The sequence below is a fragment of the Convolutriloba macropyga genome, chromosome 7 (genome assembly GCF_964194025.1).
Source record: "Convolutriloba macropyga chromosome 7, txConMacr16.3, whole genome shotgun sequence".
In the NCBI taxonomy this organism is placed as follows: domain Eukaryota; kingdom Metazoa; phylum Xenacoelomorpha; order Acoela; family Convolutidae; genus Convolutriloba; species Convolutriloba macropyga.
This window is the reverse complement of record NC_134474.1, coordinates 60,925,217-60,938,026: the sequence shown is the minus strand read 5'-3', so window position 1 is coordinate 60,938,026 and position 12,810 is coordinate 60,925,217. Positions and strand designations below refer to the sequence as shown.

Sequence of the window (12,810 nt, the reverse complement as noted above, 5' to 3'; positions counted from 1 at the left end):
TGAGTTGGTAAAAGCTTTCGGTAAGGAAATCGGGACTTCTTGGATGAATTATTTTTTAAAACAGTTTCTCAACAGTAGCTGCTAAATTGTTAGAACCTTTGACATGCAGAGACAATTCAAGCAGAGCGCAAATTTAACTTTTTACAACTCTTGCAGACAAATGCCTTCTGATAGGGCTTTGGCAAGTAATGTTTTTGAATGAGAACTGTAGCGCAAAAATCTGTGAGAGGATGAGAGCGTATTGGTTAAAATAGAGAACCAAGGTGTTTGTTGGTTAAAGCTTAACTACCCGCACTAACTTGAACCTCAACTTGAACATCACTTTTTGTAGAGTTCGATACTTTTTTAAAGCCAGATGGACCCACAAAATTTTCTTCAATCTCTGCCAGTTTGTCAACCTTTGTTGTCACTTTGGTTTGCTTGATGGATTGGCATCCCTTTTTAATGCTTACACCATATTCTTTTTCTTCCTTTTCCTGTCGTCATTTGGGTGTTGGAGCATCTCCACCTTACATTGCGATGTTCCGCGACTCTTTATCGTTGCACTTCTTTCGTTTTAATCTCGATTTTTGAAAGTTCGGAATAAGGAAAGTTCGTCTCTGCTACCAGATACCAATTCATGCAAATTGGGATTAAGGGGGTCAATATTTAACCCACTAAATAGCGCAAAAGAATTGAACTTCACGATTTGCTTCTTTATATCTGTAAAAGCCTCGCTGACTTTTGTCAGCGCTGAGAAATCCGGCGCGACTTTTTTGTTTCCAACTACGCGCTCGACAAGCTTGATAGCAAGTGCGGCCTCTTTTTCAGCGCTCTGAAAGATTTTCAACAAGCAGAATCCCGAGGAAAAATTCTGCTCGATTCATTAACAAGATTTGTCAAAAGACGACAACTACTCTACTCGGTAGCCGAGATTATATTATCAAGGCATTGAGAATGGTAACGCTCACTCCAGTTCCTCTTCAACAGTTTCACGTACTTTTCACTCTCTCTTCACAATGCTTGTCAACTTTCCTTCACGGTACTTGTTTACTACCGGTCTCGCTTTATAATTAGCTTTTGGAGAGACATATCTCCAGCTTCGAGTTGCACTTTCAAACAACTCTACTCATAGGAATGAGCCATTAAGACTGGTATCGAAAATGACCTTTACAGGATTTTCATGCTACTTTCCAGTAGACATCAGGGCAATTTCACCAGTCTAGCAGCAAACCATACCGGACACCGAGAAATGTTGCCATTTTTCTACCCGATGAGCTATTCCCTGTTCATTCGCCATTACTAAGGGATTCTCAGTTTAAATTTACTTTAAAGAGAAGCAGGCGCAAAAGTTGAAGAAAGCATTTTATTCAGCACAGCTAGGTGATGATTTTCCACAGACTTTGATTAAACGGTTTCTCTGATGCAACAAAATTAAACCGGTCTTGTAAATTTGAAACACGCGCTGACCGGTTGATGTCAAAAACCCCAACGCTTGTGTTTGGTTCGTGTGCGTGCTCGAATGTGTTGTTTTGTCATGAATTTTTGACCTTCGCCATCCTTGAGACGATCGTTGCTCCTTTAAAGTTTTCTTTTCATTTCTACTTTTGCACACGGACCAAAGAAAATTTTAAAGGAGCAACGAGCGTCTCAACAAGGGCGAAGGTCAATCAGGCATAAGAAACAACACATTCACGCACGCACAAATTTATATAAATGCCAAGGAGAGACGTAACAAAAAGGATTACTGACTGACTGGGGCGGTTCACATGATTGCATCAGTTCCCATTATTGCAAGTTTGACCTTCGCCTTTTTGACCATCGAATGTACGTAAAAAGATCAGAGGTCGCAGCTCTGACCATAGAAGTACTTCATTCTCTGGCCCGACAGCAGCACAGAGAGCAAACGCTTTCAAAGCCACGTCCATTCATAGTTCATAGTGATTCACTACAAATGGACGTGGCCTTGAAAGTCTTTGCTCTGTGCGAACTCAATTAATCGAAGTCAAGCAAAATGAACAATCAACTAAGCACAATGAACAATCATTTTAAGCAAATTGAACTCAATCGCACTTGAAGAAAAGTGAACGGTCATCAATCTTCTTAGCCCGGAACCACGCAAGGGCAATTAAAAAGGATTAATAAAGGACAATTAGTTACTACCCCGTAGCCAAATGGCTGTGATAAGTGCTTCCCACGCATAGGGTCAACGGTTTCGATCCCTCCTTTTTTCAATCAAAAGCTCCCCCATCACCCGGCTAATACATGCTGTTCATTGATGATCTTAAACATGCGCTTCGAGAGACCCTTTAGACATGCAAAAGTTTTGTCCCATTTTAGAGCTCATGCGTTTAATATATAGGATTGACTGATGTGATGTTTATTTACTAATTAGACAGAACGATGAAAATTGTCTGGGTAATCAAATCTAGCTTTACGAAACTCATAAAACCCTACGCTTCACGTTTTCTGAAGCCGATTACCAAAAAAAGATGTCTCATTAAGACATATAGGCTTTTCTTGAACTTTAGACTATATGTTTGATTTAATGCAATTTTCTGGTTATTTTCTTTTCATTGACCTTTCGTTTGAAGGTGTGCCCATATTAAACGTTTTGTATTCATTGAAGACATATTCAATTTTGTAAAAGTATGTTTGATATCTGACGACCATTCTGAAAACCTTTGATATGTTAAAATTGAAATCATCAATTATGAGATTTCTTGCTGATTTGATCCTGACAGCTGCGACGCTGTAAGCTGAGCGTAGCTTTTGCGGGGATCTTGGTTTTTGTTTTTATTTGTTTGTTGTTGTTTTTGTTGTAGCTGTCGCTCAGAGCAGCATTTCGCAGGTAATTTTGGCGGGATACAGGCACTTATTGCCGTTTTTAACTGGTGCCCTAGTTGCATTTGTTTAATAATAATAGAGTTAGTAGTAGCGTGTGACTGCCTATCCCCAACCTGCTTGTGGTGGGGCGAGCTTGCTGCATCTAAGCCATGGTCCCTGGGTTTGGGGGGGGGGCGGAGGCGGGGCATCGCCAGCATCGGGGGAAAGGGGCAAGGAAGATGGATTGTCCTGTGCATGTGGTTGTGTTGGACTGATGGTATTAAGTCCAGCCAGTTAGCTATCTCTACTTGTCTTTCCCACAGCTCAATCACTGTCAAGTCGTGGTGTTCTAACTGCAGTTGAAAATGTGCTTTACGTTAAGTGGTTCTACTGGTTGAAGAGGTTGTTTTATGATCAACACGATGGCTCTGATAACTACCTGCTAGAAATTGCTCTGCTAACATTTCTGTGTGAGGTTTGACAAGCAGCATTTTACCCTCATTATGTAAGTCATTGATGTCGGTTAATTTTACACTGCCAGTAATTTTGCGAAGAGGAATGTTTTTTTTGCCTCTGCAGGTGGTTACAGTGTTTTGCTGATTGTGGAAGCCCAAATGGGAGCACCGTAGTTCAGCACGCTTTGACGATAGCTTTGTAAATCATTGAGTGTCTCTCTTGTGCAGCCCCAGTCGGTACCCGCAGTATGTTATTTAAGTATGTTATTGCCCCTATCTTTTTCAGTACGTTATTGCGCTTTTGTGATTTCTCTTTGATTTTCCATACATGTTCTCCAAAAATTGAGCATACTATCAAAAATTACACCCGGTACTTTGACTTTGGACACGGGTTGGCGAATTGTTGATAGTGAGGTGTGGTTAAAACTTGGCCTCCTTGCTCCATGTTGTGAACACAGTTGCGCTTGCTTTTTTAGCTGATAACTTAAGCTTTCTTGATTCTAGTCAGTCGTGTAAAAGATTTAGGTATGGAGTTATCATGTCACGTAATTTTTCAACCTGCGGGTGAGATGTTGCGGAAGTGATATCATCAGCGTAAGACGTGATGTTTATATCTTTTGGGGTAGAGGCAGCTTGCTCATGTAACTGTTGACGAGCATTGGCGATAATACACCACCTTGTAGGTTACCTTGTGGATATTCTATGAAGTCACTTAGTAAAAGTTTTTCTGTTAGTTTTGCAATGTGGGAGAGGAGTGTTTTGCAATTGGTATGAAGCTTTTAGATTTCTCTAGGGTATTTTCCGGCTGGTTTAGGGGTATAACCCGGCCAACGTTCCAGATATTTGAGATTTTTGCACTGTTTACAGAAAGGTATATGGTGTCAGTGAGGTATCTGTGCTATGGGGCATAGATGGTGTAAGTGGAATTGCGCTATTCTCTTTGGGCCCGGCGCCTTACTTTTCTTTGTGTTTCTTATAGCTTCTTTCACTGTGTTACACTTAAACATTCTGCCCTTTCTTTCCAGTTTCCTTAATGTTCTTAGTGTATTTATTTTCTGTTTTTCAGTTTTCTTTGTGGAATGTATTGTTGGTTAAATTTGTTGACGCATGTCTTTGGATCATTGTGAGGAGTAGTTTTCTTGGCGTCAAAGTATATGGCTCTCTTTGCAGGTGATTTAGCGTTACTCGACAAAAATTCTTTTTACTGTGCTCCAGAGTTTAGAGCAGGTACCTTTGTGAGTAAGTGTTTGTACAAACTTGATCCAATCTTTGCGCTTTTGACTTTCAACAGGTTTGCTTATTTCATGGTTTAGTTCGTTATTTTGGAGTCCCGTGGATCTTTTCTTTGAATTTCATCTCTCTTTTCAGAAAGCTTTACTGCTTCGCTGGGAAAATTGACAACAACTGTTTTAATTCTTCCTTGTTGGATATTCCTGCCAGCCGCTGCCTTTATGGCTTTCCTTAAGGTCTTTTCCGCGTGGTAGACATTTGTCGGCCTTTGTCGTTTCTTCGGTTTTAGTTCAATGTTGTCTTTAAAACTTGCCCCGTCAGTTTTGCGGAAGTCGATGAATTTTTTTTTTGTGGTATTGAGTGTGTGATGAGGTCACAGGTGATGGATAGATACGCCAGTCGATGTTGAGTGCTATGCTTGAGCTGGCAAGACTAATGTCCGGGGAGCTTTTACAAGAATCTGTTACTCTTGCGCTGGCTTTTTCGTTGAGTACTTCATGATTAGAGAGGTCTATTTCACTTGCAATATTTTTTTCTCTTGTGTCTTCCGGTAGTTTCGAGTGTCATAGCGGAATTTGAGCATTGAAATCACAGGCAATTATGCAGTCACCTAACGCAAGTAATTTACTGATTGATGTCTTATATCCTGCATCTCAGCTAGAAGAAGGTGGTATGTGGGTGTTCACTAGTTTGATGTTATTACAACCTTTGGGGAGTTATATGGCTTGGACTTCTAGGTGTTTTTTAGAAGTTTTGAGTTTAATCTCTTGGAACAGAAATGTGTTCTTAATGACAAAAGCTACCCCTCCATTTTTGCTTCTTTCTTTTTCTTGGATTATGCAGTAGTCAGGTGGGCTTTTGAGGGTGCATTTTTCATTGAGGTTGGTCTCTTGGATTTCAGCTATTTGGATGTTATTTTTCTGCATCCAGTCTCTGATGTTGTCTAGTTTTTGTTTGAGACCGTTACAATTTAGTTGAAGAATGCTGAGGTGTGTTGTCGTGAGTAGGGAAACTTTGCCTAGTATTTTGGTCTATTGTCTTGCACCAAGAGCAGCGCTTACAGTCTAACTTGTTGGTCCGTTGCTCTATGGACTGTAAGTTGGTTCAATTCACGTGTGACCATCCTCCGCGGCCGCACAAGACGCCGCATTGATTCCAGTTGCTACGGTAAGAAATTGCACAAGACGTTGGGCCGGGGTTTGTTTGAATGCCACCGAGTCTTTCCTGGTCAAATGCATAATAGGGACCAGAGAGACTGATTTGCCTGATCCCGCCGCAAAAACCGTCAGTTTCGCTCAGTTAGTGTGTATGGGTCCTGGGAGCGGTTGCCCGCTCCTAGTTCTGCCGCTTAGAGGCGTCCATACTTGAGAACCGTTTTTGTTTCGTCGTCTCACGCTCTAGTTCCTTTTGCAATTTTTCACGTCAAAGACCTGAAAAGAGCATTTTTGTGGATGTTTTCACACCGCTATTTCTCTGCTCTTTTGCTATTTTTATCTTCACTCTGATTTTTACTGTTTTTTCGATTTTTTGGATCCGATTTTTTTCTAACTGGTTTTCCCAATCCATTCACAGCTCATTCTAGGCCTATTTTTGTTTGAATTAAATTTTCATTTCTCGCTAGGGGTTTTTTGTTCACATGCGGCATTTTGATATTGATTTTCTGTTTTTTCCTATTTTTTTGTTCTGATTTTTTTAAAATGGTTTTCTGAATTCACTCATAGTCCATTCTAGGGCTAGTTTTTCTGTTTAGTCAATGAAAATTCTTTGAATTGTACGTCAGGACTTGTCCTGCTATGTTTTTTTGTTTCGTCGTCTGACGCTCTTTTTTCGTTTTACATTTGTTCACACAGCAAAGCTGAAAAAGTCAAATTTTCTGAATGACTTCTTCCTCTCGCTAACGGCATTTGCGCGCGTGACGTCATTTCTCACTCGCTTTATCGAAAGTTTTTAGGTTATTTGCGTGACTAGATTTTGATCATACGTGACTTACCTCACTCGATAAAATGACTTTTGCACTTTAAAACTTTAGTTTTATTTGAATTTGTTTAAGGTCAAAGGAGCTCATATGTGCAGTAAAGGTCCCTAATAACAGGCTTCTGTGGAATGAATTTTAACAAGCTTTTTTAATTTATCGCTGAATGTTTTTTATCCTAGTTTTTTGATCGGCGTCAATTTTTTTTTCAATTTAGATCTGTATCTGTTTCTATCTCTATTATATGGCACGCAGGTCTATTCTTTCGCAGCTTTTCCGGCAATCTGCCGGCTATGTTATCGTTATATAGTTTTAACTATATCAGTGTTCCTGCTTATGCGGACGGCTAATACGGTCAGCTGCTATTCGCTTTTAGTATGTGATATCAGTGTTTTTGCATATGCCCAGGCTATCTATATGCCCGAATAAAATATTCGCCCGTATTTTTTGATCTGTTGCATGATTGGTTTTGTAATTCTTGGGTGTTGTTGAAGACTCTTCCGCGGCATGTTCGAATGTTGCAGTTTCAAATGCTTCATCGTTACCTACAGGTTGTTTCTTTCAGTCCAAGAAAATTTGGCTGTGTTCGTAGTTCTGAGTGTAAATTTCGTTGGTTTTGTCGTACGAGTTTTTTTGCTTCAATTGATCTTGCTCTGGTTGAAGTATTGCAAATTAAGTTATCATATCTGATGTAGACTGTTGAGCTAATACAATTTTATTGACTGCTGTCTGGTTGTTCTGGTGGTTGCAAAGAATCTGCGTGAAGTTGGTGTTTGGCTACTTTGATGAATCTTGGTCTGTTTTCAACACAGCTCTTTTGTACTTAAATTTTTTGAATTGCTCTATAACCTTTCTTGTCCGCTCAAAAGATCTGTCAATTCCTGTACTCGTGTTGACCGGAAACTAGTAAAATATGTACTTTATTGGCAGATTTCTTATAGCAAATGTGTTCATATGTGGCTACAATAGTACCATATAGAAAATTTTTTGTAGTGTCTTACAAGCGCAGTTCAACCGATACTAGTCGGCTATGTTTAGTAGCAGCGTAAGTTATTGAGCCGGCTACTATTGCTGTCCTTTTTTCATTTGTCAGATTTTGTTTAGTGCAGCCATTTTTCTCACTTTTCTATGGGCGAGTTTTTCATATATCACATTTGAGGAGCAAAGTCAATTTTAGTTGGGGGGAACTGATGATTCCTAAATTTAGATTCATGTGCTTATTAATAGCCGCCCCTCATCTTCTCAGACGGCTATTATAGCGCTCTTTTTTTACAATTACGACTCTAAGAGGATTTATGGTGATCCATTTTTTAAAAAGTCGAATCGGCGACTTCTCTTTTCACAGGATGCAATGTCAATTGCCGCACGTGAAAACAAATATTTAGGTCAATCTACTGAACAGTAGTCAAAATCAGAGCGAAAAAGAGTGGTTTTTGTTCATGCAGTATTCTTCTAAGAAAGTAAGAAAAGTGAGTGTGAAAAAGTTGCGCTAGGTGGGCGATATTTGACTAGCTGCGGCTTTTTCAAAGCCGTTTTTTTTAGTTTTAACTATAATTAATTGCCCTCGAACGAAGTTTGAGGCAATTATTGTAAACGTGTTGGCCTATGCAAAATTTTTGCTTGACCATTTCTGCATCTTTTTTGTTCTAGAACTTTTTGTGGCTTTTCAAGGAACTTTTTTTTAGCTTCAACTCTTCCTTTTGAGTGATTTCATTTGCTTTCATTGTTGCAAGAAGTTTGTTGCTAATATTGTTAACTGTTGAGTAATGACGTAGTTGTAGCCTAGAGTGAATACGGTCGTTGCCAAAAGAGCAAAATCAAAAGAAACGGGATAAACCGATAAAGCCCGGTCATTAAGTCATAATGCATTAAGTTATCAAAGTTCATTAGAGCGATTGCTAGCTTATATTAGTACTAAGCTTAATACCTTTCGGTTTAGAAGCTGAAGTAAGTATAGGTTTAGAGTCTAACTGAAACTTCACACTGAATTAGAACAATTTTTAAAAGTTAGGGAAAAAATTTGTCAGGTTTGATCTTTTTTTTCTGTTTCAATCCCGATGTGTGTCATGCGCGTCAACGGCTACTATTTTCCGTAAACAGTCTGCCGGCTATGTTTTAAATTGATTGTGAGTTGTGTTCATTAAAGAAAATGGAGTATTTTTTAATCATTTTTTGGCTCAATTTCGTCTGTTTTTTAGTTTTCTCTATTTTTTTTGCTAATTTTGGCCCTTTTGCTAGAGATTTGTTTTTTTGTTGATTAACATCCCTCAGTCAGGCGTTTGGGTAGGTCACTAATGGAGCAGAGAAAATTGTTAAGTTTCAAAATACTTGTTGCAGGAAATTTTGTAAACCAAAAGTTTTTTGTTACTCGGTTTTCTCGGTATGTACCGTTTTGCGGTTTTTCTTTTAATTGGTTTTCGTTATTTGAATAACGACTTTTTTCTGCAAGGTTTTTGCCAATTGTTTGTTTGGAGTTGAAATTTGTAATAAAGGTTTTTGATGTTTTGACAGATTTGTTTTTTCTTCATGTTCATACTCTTTTTAAATTTTTTTTGTTTCAAAATATTCAAAATTGAGTGGAGACACGTTTTCGACAATCGTTAATTGGCTGGGCTCTAGGGGAATATCTGCGTTGAGTCGGTTCCGGAGCCTTCCGGCTGGGTTTTTTATTTAAAGATTTGCTCACGCATTTTTATATTCTTCGAAGTCTAATTGAAGTGATGATTCTGAGCACCCCGAAACATGAAGTGGAGCGAAAAAGCAAGTTGTTTTCCGAAGTTAAGATGCTTCACATTGATTTTAAATTAAAGTGAGAAAACGGTGGTTGAGCAAAAATTCGCGTCGAGCAAAAATTAGCGATAAATTCTTTCTCGTTTCTGGTTTTATGTTTTTATGCGGCTTTTTGACCTTGTTCTTTACTGTTTTTTCTTCTTCAATTTTTATTGTCGGAATTTCTAAAAGGTTTCATTAATTTCTTCATAGACCATTCTTGGTCTGTTTTGATTTAGTGAATTATAGTTCTTTGAAGGTTTTCAGGAATTGTCCTGCTATATTTTTATAATCAAAAAAATTTAGATTATTTTGGTGCTCCGTCTTTTTTATAAGATGTTTTCACACCTTTTTCCATGACTGTGAGTTTTTGAAACGGGATAAAAAGTTAAAGCCTTTAAGTTGCAATGGAGGATCTCAGCTGGCTTTAGTAGTCCTTCAAGTTCTTATAGTGCTGCAGCTGCTGGTAAAGCCTTAATTGAAGGTTAAAAGGTCATTTAGTGCAATTTTTCTCGTTTTGTTTAATCAGTCTTAAGATGCCGTTTGTCAAAGTTGATGAAGGTATTTTGCAAGACATAATTACTTTTTTGACCTTTTGTGAGCTATACGTTTTGGTAATGATAACAAAAATACGCAAAATGATTCTAATTAATTTTTTTTGTCGTTTCGAGTTTTTCCAGCCCCAGGGGCCTGGTAACCTTCTCTAGGGTTTGATAGTAGGTTGCTATATAGTTGCTAGCGGGCAATGGTGTGGTTTTCAGCACTTAAATATCAAAACTATCTACAATTTTTTGATAAAGTTTGAAATTTCAATTTCTTTTGAAAACCATCATTTTCCGCGTTTATCTCGCTTTATGGGCCATTGTATTTTTTAAGGACTACTGGACAGTTTCTGGAGACAATCAATTTAATTGTTTTGAAGTTGTTAATATCACGGAGATAAGTTAATACCTTGCGAATACGTTTCTGGACAGATTCGATATACATAAAAATTGTTTTGAACTTATTTATCTCGCGAAATTTTTGTACTTTCAAAAACTTTTGAATTTATAAAGTAATTGTCTTTTTTCGCGTGTTTTCCTGTCTTTTTTGGCCAATTCGATATACAATTGTTATGTATATCGAATCTTTTCAGAAACGTATTTGCAAGGTATTAACTATCTCCGCGATATTAACAACTTCAAAACCATTTAATTGTCATCAGAAACTATCCAGTAGTCTTTTAAAAAATTCACTGGGCCATAAAGCGAGATAAGCGCGAAAAATGATGGTTTCAAGAGTTTAAGCAATGTTGTTTAGTTAGTTTAATTGTTTTTAGTTTCTCAATTTTTGAGACTGCTTGTATTTTTGGCTGACATTGTTCAATTGATCTGCTGGTCAGATGAAGTACTTCTAAGTTTTTGATTGTATTTCAGGACTTGTCTGGCTATTGTATTTTTACTTAGTTGAACAAAAATTTGTTTCGTTTTACCTTAGTTCACAACTTGTTGAACATTTTGCTTGAAATCTTGGTAACTTCTCCATACTAATTTTATTCTTGACTTATTCTGCTCAAACTGCTTTAAACGGAGTTGCTCAGCAAAGTAATCCAAAGTGAAGGGGTCATAGAAAAACGAATTAAAAAACACAAAATGGGATAAACCCATAAGGCCCAATTTTAGTTGCCCGCTACTTAAACATTGTTATCATAGTCTTAGTTAACATCTTTAATGCGTTTTAGTATTGATGCTAGCCCCTACATCCCGTCATTAAGAAGCAGGAGTATGCATAACTACGAAATCCAATAAAAAATAGTTCGCACTTGTAAAATTGTTTTTAAACAAGAATCAATTTTAATCATTGTTTTTCTCTTCCTTCAATCCCAATCGGTGTTATGGGAATCAATGGCGACTATTTTCCGGCCATCTGCCGGAATGTTTTTTGGTTATGATTTATTGTTCGTTAATTGGTATAATTCTAGTGGGTTTTAGTACTAGTCATTTTATCCTTCAATTAAGATCAAAATCGCATGATCTTCGATCATTCTTCTGTTCTTTTGTTCAAATAGGACCGTCAATTATATATTCGTTGTTTTTTTCTGATTTTCCGTCAAATCCAGTTGCGCTAATCGAATCAATCGACGTGAGATTGTTGACTTTTCTCCCGCAATCTACCGGTTGTTTCTATGCAGAATAGAGAAATTTATGGAAAACAATTTTGAGTATGGACAATGAATTTTTGAATTGTAATATGAACGCTTCGAGAAAAATTTCAGCCTAAAATAATTTTTTTAATTTGATTTTAAGTTCATTCGATTTATGAAAACAATTTTCCTTCTTTGGCCTTATGTTTGATTCTCTTTGTGGTGTGAATGGTTCTCAAAAATAACCTCTGAATTTATGACCTGAAAATAGCGGAGTTTTGGGGTTCTCAACATACTATACTTGTGCAGTCAAAATTAAGTATGTTAGGAGAATTTTGAGTTCACAATTTTTAAGTGCAATCGTGGTTGATACGATATATACTTAAGTCAAACGGTTAAACCATTAATCAGATGCCGAAATTGACAGCGCTTTAGATGCTTTTTCTTTCGATACTTTAATAAAACGTAACATGTTGTCGTGCAACAATCAAGTCAGAAGTGAAACTTGAAAAAACATTGACTTTTGTCCTTATCGCAACCAAAACGAGTTGGTTGTTCCCGCAACTTAAAACTGAAAAAAAACTTAACAAACTGTCTAGAACAATGTAATTGAATCCTTATCTACATTCTCTTACACATGTGATCAACGTTCCTTCTCAAATATTCCGTCGGATCGATCTGATCGTTTGTTACTGAGTTGATAGCTTCATAAATATAACAGGATGCTGATCGAAATGTGTAATAAGTTGTATTTGTATGTTATATGTGTTTAATTTGATGTGATGACAGGAGACATTTGGAGATACGTGAGGTCAAGTATGTCTCTCTCGGGCTACTTGCCCCCTCTATGTGACCCATCCGATGGTCACCTCCTTCTAGACGGGGGATACGTCAATAATCTACCAGGTCCATCGATGCCCCCCCCCCCAATGGCCCAACCCATTTCTACCCTGGTGTTGTATTCCCATCTCCCTTGCTTCTCTTTTCGTTTCCAGTTACGCTATTGAATACAAAGACCCCAGGGTTAGAAGAACTTTAGAAAAGAAATTATTTTCGGGTAGCTGAAAAATCTTCCTTTAGTAATCTTGCTCTATTTGTATTAAATGAAATTTTGTCTCTACAAATGCAGCACTACCCCAGCCCGAGATCATCTCATTTTTATAACGGAGAACAAAGCATCATGACCAGGAACTAATTGAATTTATACTTCAAAGGAAGCGTCGGAATTCTGGCGACCAATGAGCTGTATAAGTAACTCAATACCTAAGTTATACTCTCTCTCTCTCTCTCTCTCTGATAATCTAATCCAACTTTGATGATAAGAGCAGACGTGTCCAGTTTTCTTGATGGAGTGGTGTTGCATTTGTATATACTGTTATGAAAATCTTGCGTTTCTTATTTTATGCAAAACTGTTGAAAAGAAATGAAGAGAAATAATGGCAAGGGAGATAGATGGA

General features: G+C 37.7%; 1 protein-coding gene across 7 annotated transcripts in view; it reads left to right on the top strand.

Annotated features, from left to right (window-relative positions):
* The window catches only part of LOC142343213 (patatin-like phospholipase domain-containing protein 7), a 189,956-nt gene that overhangs the window by 153,206 nt on the left and 23,940 nt on the right, over window positions 1-12,810 (top strand). For 5 of the 7 annotated variants that reach the window (XM_075394961.1, XM_075394958.1, XM_075394955.1 and 2 more), the window contains one exon: window positions 12,143-12,259. The exons of the other annotated variants lie outside the window; for them this stretch is intronic. In XM_075394961.1, coding sequence (XP_075251076.1) covers window positions 12,143-12,259 — 117 coding nt within the window. The remainder of the gene's footprint in view (window positions 1-12,142; window positions 12,260-12,810) is intronic. 7 annotated transcript variants of the gene reach the window in all.